Genomic DNA, 18999 nt, shown 5'->3' with positions numbered 1-18999 from the left:
TATTGAACAGGACAAAGGAAGTGGAATGTTGGCCTGGAAGATGGACTGGGCAGATTTTTATCTTAGATTTCAAAATATCAAGGAAGAGAAGGGAGAAAACCTTGCAGAAATAATGATAGAAATGCTGGCAGGTGCCTTGAAGATATCCAAAGAGAAAATGATGGATAGAATAGACGAAGTATTCCGAGTTTTTACAAGATATGCAATGAGAAATAAATTACCTAGAGAAGTCCATGTAAGACTTACCAAGAAAGCAATCGAAACACAAATATTACGAAGTGCAAGAGATGACCCATTGAAATACAAAGGAAAAGGAGATTATGGTCCTAAAACAAGTACCAAGAAAAGTGAGAGAAATGAGAAGAGAATACCAATTTTTGACAAAAATTTTAATTAAGAAGGGAGAGAACTACAGATGGTTGATTCCAGAAGGTCTCATATTTACTTGGCAAGAGCAAAGACACAGATTGGATTCATTAGAGAAAGCAGAATTATTTTATGGAGAATATTTTAGAGTAAAAGAAGAGAGAATGTGTGATGACCTGTAGTCTCTCAAAATAACCCCAAATCCAAAACATATATTAAAGTCCGGTCCCCGGTTACACTTCTTCATACAGACACAAACTCAATTTCATGCTCACTTTTATGTTCTATTCCATATCTTATTACTGTTTTACATTTTCTACATAGTTTTTCTCCTCTCTTAATTTTCTCAATTTTATTTTAATTATCTCATATCAATTCAAATAATTATATTTATACTTTTGTCTGTCCTGTTTCAATTTCATATTTTCTTTTCTCATTAAACAAATTTTCTCTTGTTGTTACTAATTGGAGTATGACACCTTGATATCTTTTAATTTTATTCATTCAACTCTTATTTAAGCTTTATAACTTTGAGGTTATAACATTCAATATAATACATAACTTCCAATCGAATTCTGCTTGGTACATTCTTAAAATACACACTTTATTCCTAAAAAGTGATTATAAATATATGTAATTAAAAAACTCATTCCATTCCTATTCAATTCTATCATTAATATTCATTAAAGTATTAACATCTTTAACATTACTTTTAAATTAAATATCATACTTCCTTCCTTACTTATAAGCTTTCCATAATTAATTTTTTCCCCTATTTCTCTTTCCTTATATTTTATAAAACATTAAATAATTAAAATGTTCCCATCCTTTCCTAATTCAATTCTCTCATTCATTTTATTTCATTTTTTTGTTAACAAATATTTCACTAGATTACAATAATTATTTTATCCATCATTTTAATCATACATTGTTTCATATTTTCTAAAATTATTTCTATTTCTAATATAACAATACTATCTTATGTACCTCTGCAGAATCCTTTTCAATTAAATTTTCACCCATTATCTCTAAATAGGCCCTGTTTCTCCATATCTTGTTTCTGTCCTTTATAACTTCCTTTCCTTCTTCCCTCTCTTCTTCCTCCCCTTTTTACCTCCTTGTCTCTCTAGTTCTAATTCTCTCTTCTGTATTCCTCTCTTCTGTTGCTTTCTAATATTATACTTATTTTTCAAGTTATTATTCCTTTTCTTGGTTGTTTTTTCAAATCTTAAACTTTTCATTTTCTTTCCCCCCTTTCCTTTTTTTCCCTACATAAAATTACTTGTTCATTAAAGATGGCTTCTTCTTTGTCCCAGTCTTCTTGTTCTGCAGGCATTTCTTGTTGTTTCTCATAGTTCAAGATCTCCATTTCTAAGAATTGAAATACAAAGCCAAAAGAACCTCTCCCTTCTGGTGCATCTTCTTTGTACTTTTTAAGTTCCATTTTCAATTCATCTAAAATTAGTGCCATTTTAAAACACTTTTAAACAGCCACCTGATTGATTTTAGTCATTCAAATGCAATAACCAAAAATCCAGAGATCACCAAATAATCCAAATACTCCCAAGCTGTTTCTTCATGCTTCTTTTTTCCACTTTCTCTTCCTGGAGTTCTACTATTTTGTAGCCAAGTTTCAGTTAAAATGTACCTTTTAGAAGTTGAAGTTGTTGAAGTTTTACTGTAAAATCCTTTTAATTCCAGGCAGTCTCCACCCTTTTTTCCAGATCCTGCCCTTTTATTCTTTTTCTCTCCTTTCCTGCTTTTAAAAGGTTTTAAGTATCCAGAAATCTTTATTATCCCTTTGACATTTTATTTTCAGCTTAAATGCCTATTGATGTCAAAGTGGATTTTTTTCCTCCAATTTCTTATTTAGAACTCTTAGCTGTCAGTATAGGGAAAAGGAGAGAAGAAAAACCAAATCCTTTCCCTTTTCTCTCTCCTTCGCTGCTTCAGAATCTTCTTTGGGAACAATGTTACTTTTTTTTTAGTTTAAATTCCAGGGTACCTTAGTTGTTGCTTTTGCAATTTAACCCAGTCAACCAAAACTTTCTCTTCTTATCTTCCTCCTGCACGTTCTTTTCTGGTCAAGTTCTTCTTTGAGGTGGCCATTTTTGACCACCGCTGCAATTGCCTTCGGGAAAGGGAGTAATGGCCAGCTGAGGAGAGATGTGGCTCTCCTCAACCCTGCTGGCAGTCTCCCCCTTTTCACCACCTCTATGGGGTGGCTTAGCCCCGAAACCAGCCGGCTCGGGGCACTCCAGTGGCAAGCACAGATCGAAACCACGCATGATCGCAGTTTCAGTCTGTCCGCGAAGAGGCTCAAACCGGAAGTCCCCCAGGGTAATCTCCTCTTGAGTAGACCTTGCTTTTCCCTGATCCTCTCCTCCCTGCATGAGCTTGGATGGATCGGAGATGGGCCTGGATCCTCTTCTGACTGCTCAGCTGGCCTCTGCCCTTCCCCAGCCTCTTCCACCACCTCTGGAGCCACACTCCCACTCCCTGTTGGCTGTTCCTCCTCTTCCTCAGAGTCAGTCTCCACCAGGGGCATGACAGAATGCGAAAAGAGGAAATAGTTAAACCCCAAGAGGAGATGGTTGAAGCAAAAGACAAGGAAATACGAGATGAAAAGACATGTGAAGAGGGAGCATTAGGTGGAAGGGTGGAATTCAAAGAAGACAGCAAAGAACCACAAGAGCAATAAACCCTACATATAAAGTATAAACAATGGAAGAAAAGAAATTGATTACAATAAATATAGATGGATTGAATTCGGCCATCAAAAGGAAAAAAACATTCCACAAACTAGAAAAATTAAAATTAGATATAATCTGCTTGCAAAAAGTTCATATAAAAAAATGACATGTTCAAGTATTGAAATATCCTAAAATTGGGAATTTATTTACATCATTGGTGCAACAAAAAAAGAGGAGTTGTTTTATATATTAAGAACACAATTAAAGCTGAATTAATCTTTACAGATGAAGAAGGAAGAATATTAATGGTGGAAATAATTGATAATAATATAAAGATGCTCCTAGTAGCAATTTATGCTCCCAATGAAAAGCAAGAAAAATTTGATAGAAAATTGCATAAGAAAATAATAGAATTGGACTATGATAATATATGCATTATGGGAGATTTTAATGTGATAGTGGATACAAAATTGGACTATACAACACAGAAAGTTAAAAAAAAAACCAGATACTTCCGAAATCCTTCTTCAAAATGGTAAAGGAATTAAGCATTAGAGATGTTTGGAGAGAAATGAATGATAAGAATAGATAATATGCATTCTACTCCAATCTTGGTCAAGAATAAATATCATCTGGATGTCAATGGAATTAATCTCTAATATATAAAAAGTAAATATAGTAACAAGTACTTGGGGGGACCATAATCCAATATGGGTCAAGTGGCAGGGACAAAGGAAAAGATCAAGGTGGACTTTGAATAATACAATATTGAAAGAAAAAGAATTTACACAAAAGATGGAAAAAGAACTGGCTTTTTTTTAAAGTAAATAAGAAGGAGGAAACTTCATTACAAAACTTATGGGATACCATAAAGGCCTATGCCAGAGGTCTGATTTTAGATTACATGAGAAGAAGAAATATTAAAAAAGATGAACAGAACAAATGTTGGAAGAAGACTATAAAACAACTCGAGAAAGAACTACAAAAATAACCACAAAAAAAGAATGTTTAAAGTCAAATGGAAATAGTTAAACATAAAATGGGGATGATGGAAAAAGAGGAACTAGCTAAAAAAATTAGGAGTGCTAAACTGAACTACTTTGAAAATACAAACAAACCAGGCAGGTGGCTGGCAAATAAATTGAAAAAGGAGAGAGAAATGAAAAAGCTAATACAATTAACAGATGATCAAGAAATGGTTTGTAATGGAAACAAAGAAAAGAAAGAGATATTCCAAATGGAACAAATGGGCTTTGGAGAAAGATTTATTAAAGCAATCAAGGCAATATACCATAAGCAATCTGCTAACGTAATGATAAATGGAGATCTGATGGATAATATCAACATAAAGAAAGGAACTAGAGAAGGATGTCCTCTGTTGTCACTGTTGTTTGTATTGACTTTGGAGGTGCTAAATAGAAATATTAGAGATAATAGTGAAATAAAGGGAATGAAAATAAAAAGGAGTAATATAAATTGCAAGCATTTGCAGATAATCTCGTCTTCATATTGGAGGAACCATTGGAAACAGCGCCTAAATTGATAGAAAAGATTGAACAATATGGACAGGTGGCAGGATTGAAAATAAATAAAGATAAAACTAAGATTTTAGTCAAGAGTATGATTGAAAAGCAAAAGAAAGAACTGACAGAGAGATTGAATATACAGATCACAAATAAAGTAAAATATTTAGGAATACAACTAACAGCAAGATGTGGAACACTAAAGGAAAATAACTACTATAAACTTAAACAACAGATTGCGACAGACTTGAAAAAATGGGAAAATTTACAACTATCTCTAATAGGGAGAATATCTACAATTAACATGAATACATTACCAAGGATATTATATTTGTTTCAGACAATTCCAATTAAACTCGGAAAAGAATCCTTTGAGAACTTAAACAAAACAATGTTGAAATACTGTATATATGGCAGGAAAGAAACCAAGAATTAAATTAAAATTGCTACAGGACACTAGAATAAGAGGAGGCTTTGGACTACCCAATTGGGAATTATACTACCAGGTGGTAACATTGATGTGGGTGAAAGAATGGATTGTTTTGAGAAATATTAGATTGTTAACACTGGAAGGTCATGGTTTGCTATTGTGGTAGCATGCATTCTTATGGTATAAGGAAAGTAAAACACATGGGTATTTTAGAAGACACTATATTTGAGATACATTATTGACAATATGGGAGAAAATAAGGCAACATTATATGAAAATACCAGTCTGGTTGTCAGCTAGAGGAATTTGCATATCTACTCATTTTTAAAATGAAACACATAATTAGATGTAGTGATGTATTAAATGAAAGGGTTGAACTCAAAACAAAGAAGGGCAAGAGATAAAGATGAATTGGTTCTCATATGTGCAAATACATTCTAGATATGATAAAAATAGTAAGACAGAAGGGTTTTTAAAATGAACTTACTGAATTAGGTGGAATCTTAGCAGGTACTAATGAGAGGATGATTAAAAAATTATATGGTTACTGACTTGGAGTGAAATTAGAAGAACAAGTTAAAGAAACAATGATTGCTTGGGGGAAGAATTTTGGAAGCATTGAACATATTGAAGAAGAGATGTGCAAGTAACCAGGTGTCTAATCCTTTAGGTTGCAACTGCCAAGAAAGCTTAAGATCAAAGGGAAAGGGGACCACAGAGGCTCACGTGGTAAGACGCTAAGCCTTTGCACCGATTTGGCGGCTCGATTCCTGTGAGCGAATAAACTGTGTAGGGACAAGAAAGGAGCCTCACCTGATTGCCTACTGGCATTCAGGTATCCCGCAGGTAAAGAAAACACCCCCCCCCCCAAAAAAAAATTCCTTTCACAGAGGCAGCCAGCCACCTTGGTGATCCCTGGCTAACACGTGCCATACATTTAAAAAAAAAAGGGGGAGGGAGGGAAGGAGCTGGCTTCTCCTTGATTACAGATTGATAAGACTCCAATGGCAGAGCAGGATGATAAAATCATACTTCTCACAAGAAAATACTCCCTGAAAATATATAAATAAACTGTTTTCTAGAAACCAAAAGCTCCCCATAACATGCTATGCTGTGAAAGGAAAGAGGATGTGGGACAAGAAACTGGAGTAAAATATTATAAACAATTAGCAACTGTTTAGAATGTATGCATGTTACATCCCATTACTTTTACCTTTCTTCTGCTCTAGGGGTAGCATAGTCAGTCAATTTGCAAGCAAATTAATTTTAAGTTGCCTTACCAACTTCTTCCTCTTTTGACAGAGCAAAATGACTTCCCATTGGAATAGGGTGGTATATAAGAAAATTTTGGGAGGCTGCAGAGAAATGTCCCCCCCAAAGCAATTAATCCAGGCTATGTGGGAACACAAGGCTATGTTGCTCACATGGCTTGCCCACCCGCTGGCCCCCACCTTTCGGCTGAGCACAAACCTGCAAAAAGCAGCGCAGCCCTCACCGGCCAGGACGAGGTAATGGTGCTCTTGCAGCAAGAGGGGGCTGGCGGCACAGGCGGGCTGAAGCGACAATGGAGATCGCTGGAAGGTGCAGGAGAACTGCACTACTTGCATTTGTGTGGCACTCCTGCACCTTCCAGCTTGTCTCTTTTGGCCTGGGTTCTTCCTCGATGGCCACGGGCTGTAGGGATGGCCTGGGGCAGGAAAAATACCAGCTGGTGGTGGTGGGAGGGGGCAGAGTGGGTAAGTCTGCGCTCACCATCCAGTTCAGAGGTCTGGAATGGGGTGTTGGCACCAGTTTCCTTGTTCCTCTTGGTGCTCTGCTCTGCTGCCCCCCCTCCCATGGCCCCAGCCATCGCTGCCCAGGGAAGGCACAGGAAAAGCGAGCAGAAACATAGCTCTTACTGGGGCAAAAAAGCTGAGGTCGAGGAAAGCACAGGCAAGAGAAAACAGAAGCTGCCGCCTTTGAAAAGTGCTCTGCTTTTCTTCCATTTGAGGTGTAGCTGGTTCCTCCCAGTCCAGACCTTCCCAGCCTCCAGGCACCATGTGGGTTCTTTTGAATCCCAGCAGTATTAAATCATCTTTCCCCAAAAAGGATGAGAGAGGCCCCTCCTTTCCCTTCGCTCTGCCCCACAGTTATGATTAAGCACTTACACCTTTATTATAATTAAATAAGCATTTTTATATTTTTAAAAAATTTATATACACATAAATTTATTTTTTAATATTAAATTTAATTTTAATATAAAAATAATTTATATTAAATATATTATCTTTTTTAAAAAATTCATATTAGTGGTCCTCGGGATTTAAAAGTCTGAGTTTGGTGGTCCCTGAGGTCCAAAAGGTTGGCGACCCCTGCTTTAGACTATAGTGGCCCAAAGGGAAAAGTTAGCTTGTTAGAGGGAATTCAGCCTTTAAACTAACTGTCCTTCCTTGGCAGAAGAAGAAAAGCACAAACATCATATTCATATTCCAAGGAGGGAAGCACTCTGCTTGCATGTAGAGGCAGAATTGCTCATGATCTTGGAAACAGAGGTTTATCTTCAAGGGCTGAATGCCAGATAGGGGCTCTCATGTCAATCCAACTCCTCTATGGATAGGCTCCTCTTGAGCTCAGAGGGGACTTACTGTTTCAAAGACAGCATTCTGTTCAGCAGGAGCAAATAGCAACTCCTGTCCCTCTTCCTCTCGTACAGCATCCATTCCTTCTTCCTCATACTCAGTTAGATAATCTGACTCTTCTCCTGGTTGTTGACAAAAACAGGCTTTGATAAACTTTTATAACATTTTTTTCCTCATAAATACAGAAACCACCCTTCAGTTCTTTTCTTAATAGCCATTCAGTAGTTTAAATGGATTTCTCTCATTTAATTCTGGAGCACAGGGACAAATATACACAGAAGTCAATTAGTTACTCTTATTAGGTCTTTGGATTAGCAGAAAGGCATCTCAGGACCACTTGATAAGTTGGAATGAACTCAGTGCTGCCCCATCTAAACTGAACTCAGTAACCACTGATACTGTACTCACCATCGGCATAGCCCTCGGACAGATAGCTCTTGGCTGGCTCAATGCGAGAGATTATCTCTGCCAGATCTGTGAATCCTCCACTAGGACACATCAACACCTTGGGAATGAAAAGAGATAACCAACATTATCTGAAGCTATCTTGCCACAACCTGGCTGTGCAATTTAAGTCTGATTCAATCTGAATATTCATCTTAATTTGGAAAACTGAATTACTTGTACCATTCAAACTAATCTGGAAAATCAGGTCTCACTACATTAAATTTAATTTGAAACACTGTAAACCTAGATCAGATAAGTTACTGTTGTAACTGAGCACTCTGGATAGGAAAGATTGGTATGATCCAATAAACAATATTGCTGAGCAACTTTTATTCATTATTGCATGAACCATCTTCAAATGATACCTAGTTAAGAACACCCACACTTCCCGAACCTTTTGAAAATAGCTAGAATTTTGATTCTTTATCATTACTTCAGATATTTATTTTCTAATTAGCTGGAGAAGCTACAAGAAGAAAAGTTCTGGCAGTTTCTCCCTTTATACTTACATCCATGCGTTTGCTCTCATAAAAGTCTGCTGAGTGTCGATCCTGAAGCATTTTTGCAATTATATCACCACGGCACCAACCACCAAACACCATTTTTCCATGCTGATAACCTACATCCTATAGGAGATGGATAAAGAGAAGTCACTCTCAGGGGTGGGATTCAAATTTCTTAACAACTGGTTCTGTGAGCGTGGCCTAATTTGTGGGTGTAGCTTGGTGGTCATGTGACTGGGGTGGGAGTGGCTTACTGACTGGGTGTGGCTAGGTGGTCATGTGACTCGGGTGGGCATGGCTACATGGTCATGTGACTGGGGTGGGCATGCCAGATGGCCATGCGACTGGCAAACCAAATGTAAGTGGTCCTCGTTTAATGACCAGTCCTTGCTTAGTGGTCAGTTGCTTAGCAAGGTTTTTTTGCCGGTTTCCAAGGCCTGGTGAGGGCAGGGCGAGGCCCGGACAGGTGGCCATGTGATTGGCAAACCAAATGTAAGTGATCCTTGCTTAATGACCAGTAGCTTAGCAAGTGTTCTAATTTAAGACTGACCTCCAGAGCTACTTGGCCTGTTTTTGGTGTTTTGACAGCCATACATACACACACACACACACACACACTTATGACCAGTAACAACTTTGCACGCAGTCTTGTGACTGAGTTTTTCTGGGTTTTTTGCCAGTTTCCAAGGCCTAGGCAGCTACGAGGAGCTACGGGGAGGGCTGGGCGAGGCGCGGGCAGGTGGCCATGTGACTGGCTGGGCATGGCTCGTATGTAAATATTATAGTTATATAAATATTGAATTTTTTATAAAAAAAAGAGCAACTTTGACCCAAAATCAGGCAAAGCAGGCAGGCAGATTGAGTTTTTCACAGAATCACAGATTCATTCAGAGATCTGTGTTCCTGCCATTGGCTAGCTGAGTCTGCACTGCTTCAGTCCTAAGGAATGTTCCTCTCTGCTTAAAAGCAGAGCCCAAGATCTAAGAGTAACTTTAGGAATGCTAGGAATGTTGCACTTAGCAAAGAGTTCCATGACCAGGATACTGACCTCTGTAACAACTCAGCTTTTAAAAGAAAAGTATGCTTTCTCCAATTCTTATATGACCGTTTTAATCTAATAGTTTGAATAAAACACCACCATAAAGTAATATAAGAGGAATTACAATCCTGTGGCATTCATATGTTGCTAAACTGTAATTCCCAGGATAACAGGACACCAGAGTACTGGTGAGGCGCACTGGGAGTAACATGTAAAGTTATCACAGGTTGATTATCACTACTCTAAAAGATCAAACACATAATTTATTATAATATACAATATGAATTCTTCATCACTCTTAGATTTTTTTCTGTAGAGTCATATAAACCAGTACTTATATTTTCAGAGTACGCTAAAATTTCTATAGTGTTTTTCAAGTCAGGGTACCTTGTAATATCATTCTTACAGGCTAACATTACCTTCAGAAATAAACTCTTGCATATTAAATGGAGTTCCTTCTAAATTTACATTTCATTTATCCTATCCTTATTCCAAAAATAATACATATTTATCTATATCAGAGCATGCAAAGCTATAAAACATGTCATAAATATTCTCATAAATGGCAGGGATAAGCATAAGCAACTAGGGGATGAGGCAAGTGATGGAACAAGAATTAAAACATCATGACACAAACCCTGTGACTTATGCAACTGCACAATATGTTCTGTCACTACAATATGTACTACAATGGCTATGTGGGTGGGAGTCACAAAATATCTACAGAATCCAAACTGCTAGCATTGTACCAAATTGTCTCATTTGCCTATCATTAACCTTCTTCCATCCCCTTTTTGTTTTGTTAGACAAAACAGAAATATTTCCAAAGAAAGTTCTGAATTGTACCTATACATTTTATTTTGTTTTTCCTACAAACACTTAAGTGACTGAAATAGTATCCAAAGGTTTTCCTTGTGGATGATACTAAGGGCTGATGACTTGCTCCACAACATTTTAACTTTTTAAATCAAAAACAATCGGGGCAGAAGTATTCAGGGGTGGGATTCTCTCTTTCCCTCTCTTTCTCTTTCCCCCTCTCTCCCCGCTTTCCCTCTTTCTCTGTCCCACCTCTTTCTCTCTCCCTCTTTCCCCCCTTTCTCTTTCTCTGCCCTCCCTCTCTCCCTTTTTCTTTCTGTCCCTTCCTTCCATCCCCTTTCTTCCTTTCACTTTCTTTCTCCCTTTTTCTTTCTTGCTCTTTCTTTCTTTCCCTCTCTCCCTTCCTATTTTTTCTGTTTCTCATTCTCTCCCTTTGCCTTTCTTGCCCTTCCTTCCTTCCTTCCTTCCTTCCTTCCTTCCTTCCTTCCTTCCTTCCTTCCTTCCTCTTTCTCACACACACACACCAAACTCTTTCTCGTGACATACACACATACACATACACACGCACACACACCTGGTCTGGAAAGAATTCCAGAGCAGCGAGCGGTGGGACGAAGAAAGCAGCAGCCCCGGAACATCCATCCGCCCTCCCTTTCAGAGCACATGGGCGGTGGCAGCAGTAGTGGTGGGGGCAGGCGGTGGTGGCGCAGCTATGGGAAGCCCCAGCCTCCCTTTCCCTCTCCTCTTATCAAGCCGGCAGCCAGCCGGGAGGAAGCCCAGGGTGGGTACAAGGTGGAGGAGGTGCGGAAAGATCCTGGATAGTGAGGGGAGGCACAGAAAGATCTCTCTCTCTCTCTCTCACACACACACACACACAAGCGGGCGGCGGGAGAAGAAGAAAGCAAGCAGCCCCTCCCTTTCAGAGCCCCTCCACTGCCGCTTCTCTTGGGCGGTGGCAGTGCATGCATGCCCCACCCCGATCCTCCCAAAGGAAACGGCTGGCTTTCAGCGTGCAGCGGCGGTGTGCCAACCCACCCCAATCCTCCCAAAGGAAATGGGCGGCTTTCGGCATGTGGCAGCAGCGCACTCCTGCCCCACCGATCCCAAAGGAAACAGACCTCCGCATGTGGCGGTGGGCGGGGTGGCTGCTCAAGCATGTGGAGGTACTTTGGAAGGGCCGGGGGGGGGCACTGCTCAAGGCCCGCAGCTCGCTGTGCCGCAGCCATGTGGTAAGGAGAGGTGGCGTGCCATGTGATGGCTTAACCAGCCAGCCGAGGCCAGGGATGGGTGGGTCAGGTAGGTTGGCTGGGAACCCCTGGAGATGGCAGTGGGAGGCTCGGGAAGGCCCGGGGACAATGGGGGAAGGGCTAGAATGACTCGCAGGCTTACCTGTGAGCAGGCAGAGTAACGAAGAGGCTTGTGATGCAGCGAAAGGCAGGCAGCAATGGCTGCCCTGTGGGCGGGCAGAAGCAGGCTGCAGACATGTCACATATGCGCAGTAAAAAAAAACCTTTTTTTTTTTTTTAGCCTAGGGGCAGCAGATGGGGCGGGGGCCAGGGCCAGCAGAGGGGTGGGCGGGGAGAATGAGGCAAGGATTTTCATGCATGTGTGAAAAATACCACGCATGCGCAGTTAAAAAACCCCTGGGTTTTGGCCCGTAGGAGCAGTGGAGATGGGCGGGGCCAGCCAGGGGTCGGTTTTACCAGTTCTTAGAACTACTGGTGATGTTAACAGCCAGTTCTATAGAACCAGTGCGAACCGGTAGAATCCCACCCCTGGTCACTCTAGGACAGAGGTAGTCCTCGACTTATAACCACATCTGACTCCAAAATTGCTGTTGTTAAGCAAGACAGTTGTTAAGTGAATTTTGCCCCATTTAAAGACCTTTCTTGCCACAGTTGTTAAGTGAATCTGGCTTCCCCATTGAACTTTGTTTGTCCAAAGATCACGAAAGGTGGTCAAATGACTCCTGGACATTGCAAGTGACTTATGACCATTTTTCACATGACCATTGTAGCATCCCTGTGGTCATGTCATCAAAATTCAGATGCTTGCTAACTAACTCAAATCTGATTTTTTTTAAAAAATATTTTATTAAAATTTGAAAACACTGGACACGGTGTGATCGTCCTGGCATTACTTTTTATCATATGTGTGTGTGTGCATGTGTGTAAATATATTACATTTTATACATTTGTACAATTAGTTTTTATCTGTAATTACCACTTCTACAAATCCTGTTTATTTTTTATTCTGGATCCTTCCTTTCTTTTCCCACCATTGATAAAATTTATTCCATATCTTGTAGTATTCTGTCTCATCCTTATTTTTTAATTCGACATTTCAGCACATATCAATATCTTCTTTATCACCTTACCTTTATCAGGAATTTCTCAATCTTTCCATTTTGGGGGCAAAGGTTCTTGCTGCCATAATAATGTGTACTATTAGATAAATCTCTTTACTATATATTTCTGTCATAATTCCAAGTAAAAATAATTCCAGTTTATAATCTATTTTCTGTCTAGTCATCTTCTCCAACCACATCTGGATTTTATGCCCAAACTCCTGGGTTTTCTTACAAGACCATCATGCATGGTAATATGTTCCATGTTCTTGGGCACATTTCCAACATTTTGGTGATAGGTTTTTACACATTTTAACCAGCCTTGCTGGAGGGAGGTGCCACCTATAACACATTTTATGTAAGTTTTCCTTATACGATGTGGCCAATGTTATCTTTTTATTTTGCCACTTATTCATTATATCCAAAATTTTTGGCCCATATCACCATTGTTTCTTTTACCTGTTCTTCATCTTATAGCCCAATAAAAATTTATAAATTTTCTTTATCAGTTTATTGTCTGCCCCAATAAAACTGTATCTAGTGTTGTGGCTTGTCTACTAATCCCCCATTCTTTCATGTCTTTCCCATATCTTGATTGAATTTGTAAGTAGGCCCACCATTCTAATTCTACCCCTTGTTCTTTTAGCTCTTGTCTGGATTTCAATTCCCTTTTTTCATTTATGATATCCTTATATGTGATAATTTTTTCCTGGTTAGAAAGATTGGGATTAATGCCTTTAAAGTGAATAACCAAGCTGGAATTTCCATACAATTTTGCTTTTGGTTTTACTCTATACCAGTGGTTCCCAAACTTTTTCAGTCCACCGCCCCCTTGATGCTACAAACTCATCCTCAATGCTCCCCACGCAGGGGTGGGATTCAAATTTCTGTGGGTGTGGCCTAATTTGAGGGTTTGGTTTGCTGGTAACGTGATTGGGTGGGCGTGGCTTGTTGGTCACATGACTGGGTGGGCATGGCTTGCTGGTCACGTGACTGGTGGCATGGCTTGCTGGTCACATGACTGGGTGAGCGTGGTTTGGTGACTGGCAACCAAATACAAGTGGTCCTCACTTAATGGCCGGTTGCTTAGCAAGTGTTCTAATTTATGACTGGCCTCCTCAGAACTACTTGACCTGTTTTTGGAATTTTGACAGCCATGCACACACATGCACACACACACTCCCTTCCAACCCTGCTGGAGCAGGTCATTGGACTAGAATCGGCAAAGCATCTCTGATTAGATTCTAGTAGTGAATAAAATCTAATCAGAGATGATTTGCCGATTCTTGTTGATTGGTTTTATTTGTATTTCTTTATTTTATGTTGCTGAATTGCATTGACATGTGTGTCCCTTCTTGTGTACAACCCAGAAGCTTTTGTGATTCTTTGCAGCAAAAATTACGGACCTCTGGCTTTGCTCTACTTTTCAAATGTGCTGGCACTGCTGCGTTCTAGGTGCCGGGCCCACAGGTCCACCCCATTGAGCCAGCTGCACTGGAGGGATCTGCCCAAGCAAGTCCGAGTGGAGCGGTGCACCAAATCAATGGGGTGAGCCTGGGAGAGGGAAGGAGAGAGAGAGAGAGAAAAGAGAGAAAGAGAGAAGGAAGAAAAGAGAAAAGAAAGAAAAAGGGACAAAGAAAGGGGGGTCATGGAGGGATGGGAGGGGGGAGGGGAGAGGGAGGGAGGGAGGGAGGGAGAGAAAGAGAGAGAGAGAGAGACCTGATGCATCAGATTGAAATGAGGCCTAGTTTAGAGGCCCTTTTCCACATTGAAACATCTGCCAGCATCTTTGCCAGCATCTTGAAACATCTTTGGCTTCTATTAATTAAAGGTTTTGTGACGAAACACGGCCAAGACTATCAGGAAGCTCTCACATTTTGTTGAGGCTTTAAACAGGATCCATTGGACTGGATCTCCACCCTAAAAAATTACTTTTCCCCAATGTATTACAGTGCCAATTCTGAAGAAGGCAAAACCAAAATGTATTGGTAAATTACGAGAACACACACACGCACTCCCTTCTAACCCTGCTAGAGCAGGAGATTGGACTAGAATAGATATCTCATTATCTTTCTTCTCCCTCCCTCCCTCCTTCTTTATTTCTTCTTTCTGTCCATTCCTTCCATTCCCCTCTCTTTCTTTGTCCCTTTTTCTTTATATCTTTTTCTTTCTGTCCCTTCCTTCCATCCCCCCTTTCTTTGTCCCCTTTTCTTTCTTTCCCTTTTCTCTTTCTCTTCTCCCTCTCTCTTTCTCTCTCTTTCCTCTCTCTTTCCCTCTCTCAGGCTCACCCCATTGACTTCATGCACCGCTCCGCTTCAGACTTGCTTGGGCAGGTGCCTCCGGTGCAAGGGGCTCAATGGGGTGGAACACCACGGCGGCAGGATGTTTGAAAAGGAGAGCAAAGCCACTCTGGCTTCGATCTCCTTTCCCAATGCTGTGTTCGGGGCGGCACTCCTTGCACCAGAGCGTGCAAATCAATGGGGTGATCCTGTGGGGCCTTGCCTCAAACGCAGCGGCGGCAGGATTTTTTTCTCACCCCTGAATTGTGCCGTCGCTCACCTCCAGTGCCCCCTACCACCTCTTAGCACTCCCTGCCATCCCCCTTGCCTCTCAGTGCCCTCCTAAGGCATCCCACTGCCCCTCGGGGTGGTACCGCCCACTTTGAGAACCACTGCTCTATACCATAAACAATGCTTGTTTAATCTGATGTTTTTGAAAATATTATTTGCACTGTGCCTACCATATCACAAAAATGTGTGCCAACCTACTTGTAAATCATGGCCTTCTAGTGATAATAATCTTCTATTTTTTTAAGGTTATCCAATCTTTCACCCAGGTGAGGGTTGCTGCTTGGTAATATTTCCCAATCTGGTAAGCCAAAACCTTCTCTTTCTTTAGCTTCTTGTAGGAGTTTTAATTTGATACTAGGCTTTTTTCCTTGCCATATGAAGTTTAGTGTCATTTTATTCAGATTTTGAAAAAAAAATTATCTAATTTTATGGACATATTTTGGAACAGAAAAAGTAGTTTTGGCAAGACATTCATTTTGATTACAGCTATTGTACCCATTAGAGAAAGCCTCAGGTTTCTCCATCTTCCCAGATCATCTTCTTGTTTTTTCACTAATTTACCATAGTTATCCTCTGATTGTTGTACATCTTGCCGAGATGTCAATCCATAAATATTTAATTTTTTAAACTATCTGGATATCTATTCCCTTGGCCAGGTTTTCTTTTTGTTTGTTCATCATGTTCTTGACTATCATTTTCGTTGTTTCTTTGTTTATTTTTAATCCTGCAACTTCCCCATAATCTTCTAATATCTCTATAAATTTCAGCCCCAATTGTTGTGGTTCCTCCAAAATAAAAACTAAGTCATTTGCAAACGCTTGTTATTTAAATGTTTCTTTCTTGATATATTTTATTTGTGTTTCTTTCCTGATTCTCCTTGTTAACACTTCCAGGGTTAGTATGAACAATAGTGGGGATAGTGGGCATCCTTGTCTCATTCCTTTCTGGATTTTTTTTTTTGTCACCTCTCCGTTTATTATTATTTTGGCTTTTTGTTTGGAATATATCGCTGAAATTCTGTCTAGAATTTTCTTTCCAAAGTCCATATATTTAAATTGCTGTAACATGAATTCCCATTTGATGTTGTCAAATGCTTTTTGGGCATCCAAAAATAGTAATGCCACCTGTTTTCCGCTATGTACTTCATAAAATTCTAAGGTGTCTAGTATTATTATTGTATTGTTTTTAATTTGTCTTTTTGGCAAAAACCTGTTTTGGTCCTCATGGATGAAGTCATTTAAGAATTTTCTCAATTGTTTGGCTATTATCGATGTGAATATCTTATAGTCCAAATTCAAAAGGGATATTGGTCTATAGTTTTTAATTAGTGTCTGGTCTGTGTTTTCTTTGAGTATCAGTGTGATATTTGCTTCCATCCATGATTCTGGTATCTTCGCCTCATCTAGGACTGCATTAAATACGGGGGGGGGGCAGCTGTCAGAGAGAGCGGCTGTGTGAATGGATGACTCCGTACCACACAATCTCTTTCCTGCCGTCCATGGGGCTTTTTGGAGCTGAAAGGAGTCCTGGAGGGACAGCCAAAGATGTGGGCATCCTGTTGAGCACACGCAAGCAGCGGCTCGTGTCGGAAAACGGGAGAAGCACATTAACAGATGACCAGTAATGGTCGACCAGAAGATCTGACAGAGGGACAGAGAAAGTGGTGGCTTAGTGGAACAATGGTGGATCGGAACTGACTAAATCAATCCCGAGCTTCAGTGAGTAAGCGAGCTTTTCAGCAACGAATCACAAAAAAATGAACAAAAATTACAAGAAATGAAAGAAAGAATGGAAAAGGAGGATACAATGTGAACTTCAGATGGTTGATACCAGAGGGCATCATGGTCATGTGGCAGGATAAAAGGTATAGACTGGACTCATTAGATAAAGCAGAGGTGTTTTATAACCAACACTTTAATAATGAAAAAGAAACAGGAGGAATAGAACAAAGAGATGCAACAGAAGAAAGAGGTGCAAGATGGCTGGCCCCCATGAAAATAAGGAAAAATTTTAATAGATTAAAATGTCAAAATATGGATATAATAGTGACATCAGAAGTTCACATAAAAGAACACCAAAACCACTTGCTAGATTACCCGAAATTAGGGATTCATCTCATTAGCCTAACAAAAAAAGAGAGGGGTGTTAAAGAAAAGATTGCAGCTAAACAAATCTATAAAGATAAAGAAGGGAGAATTCTAATTGTAGAGATAGAGATAAATCACAAAAAAGTAGCAATAGTAGAAATGTATGCCTTGACAAGAGCAGTTCTATAGAAAATTACATAATTCGTGATATAGAATATGATGAGATTTGTATATTAGGGGACTTTAACACAATTATAGATAAAAAAATCAGACTACAAAAGTAATAAGGAAGGGAACAAGAAGAATATTACAAAACCTTCTTCAAAATGGCTGAGGAATTAAATATTCAAGACATCTGGAGAGAAAGAAATCGGGAGAAAAACCAATACACTTATTACTCAAGTAGACACTGCTCATGGTCCAGAATTGATATGGTATGGATGTCAACACAGAAGTAAAAGAAATGGAAATAGAGATGAATGACCATAACTCTACAAAATTTAGCTGGAAAGGACAAAGCAAAACTCCTAGATGGACACTATAAAGAATGATTTTAAAGGAGAAAGGCTTTAGGTTAAGGATGGAAAAAGAATTGGGCCATTTCTTTAAGGAAAATAAAAAGGAAAACACATCCCTGTAAAATCTCTGGGATACAGCGAAGGCGTACATAAGGGGGACGGCTTTATCATATATGGCAAAAAAGGGAAAAGAAACAACATCAGAAAAGCCTAGAAGATGAATATAAAAGATTGGAAACAAACCTCCAGAAAGAACCGCAAAACAAAATTTAAAACAACAAATGGACTTAATTATACACAAACTAAATATCCTTGAGAAAGAAGACTTAGCACAATTTAAAAAAACAAAACTTTTTTGAGAATGCAAATAAACTGGGGAGATGGCTAGCATATACAAGTTGAAGAAACAGAAAGGAGAAAGATGGATTAGCAAACTACAGAATGAACAAGGGAAGATATGCTATCAGGACGAGGAAAAATAGAACATAATTCAGGAGTTCTATGAAAGACTATATAATGAAAACAATTGTAACCCAGAGGAAAAAGTGATATAGTGCCTAAAGAAAGTGGAACTACCAAAAATCACGGAAGTAAAAAGTATGTTGATCAGGATGTCAGAAGTAATTTCAGCAATAAATAAACAAACCATAAAGCACCAGTCCCAGACAGACTCCCGACAGAATTATTCAAAGACCAACAAGAAATATTAGGACTTACAGTCATATATTTATATTTAAAAGTTTAATTAAATGTTTGTAAATACTGAATTTGTGAACAGTTGTGAACAGTGAGACCTTATACAATAATATAACGCCATAAAAACTTTTAATAAGTACCATATTATACTAACAGTTAACTTTTAAGGAAAATAATTTCAAGTTGTTTAATGCCAAGTTGGGACAATGTTTATAATATTCTCAAAAACCTGAAAGAGATATTAAAAGAAATGACTACTATAAACACCACAACAATTAAGACAGGAAAGAAGACTACACCAACCCCAACATCCTCAGCACAACAGCTTCGCCGAAGATTCAAAAAA

At 39.3% G+C, this 18999-nt stretch overlaps 1 protein-coding gene across 5 annotated transcripts in view; it reads right to left on the bottom strand.

The window, feature by feature from the left end:
- PNPLA6 (patatin like domain 6, lysophospholipase) overlaps positions 1-18999 on the bottom strand; it is a 119589-nt gene that overhangs the window by 4400 nt on the left and 96190 nt on the right. For all 5 annotated transcript variants that reach the window (XM_087926010.1, XM_087926007.1, XM_087926008.1 and 2 more), the window contains 3 exons: positions 8587-8703; positions 8039-8135; positions 7637-7752 (listed from right to left, as the gene is read on the bottom strand). In XM_087926010.1, coding sequence (XP_087782136.1) covers positions 7637-7752; positions 8039-8135; positions 8587-8703 — 330 coding nt within the window. The remainder of the gene's footprint in view (positions 1-7636; positions 7753-8038; positions 8136-8586; positions 8704-18999) is intronic.

Source organism: Pseudonaja textilis, chromosome 2, assembly GCF_049901715.1.
Source record: "Pseudonaja textilis isolate UNSWEBS1 chromosome 2, rPseTex1.2, whole genome shotgun sequence".
NCBI classification, from domain to species: Eukaryota; Metazoa; Chordata; class Lepidosauria; order Squamata; family Elapidae; genus Pseudonaja; species Pseudonaja textilis.
Note: the sequence above shows the minus strand (reverse complement) of the source record. Positions and strands in the feature narration are given on the sequence as shown.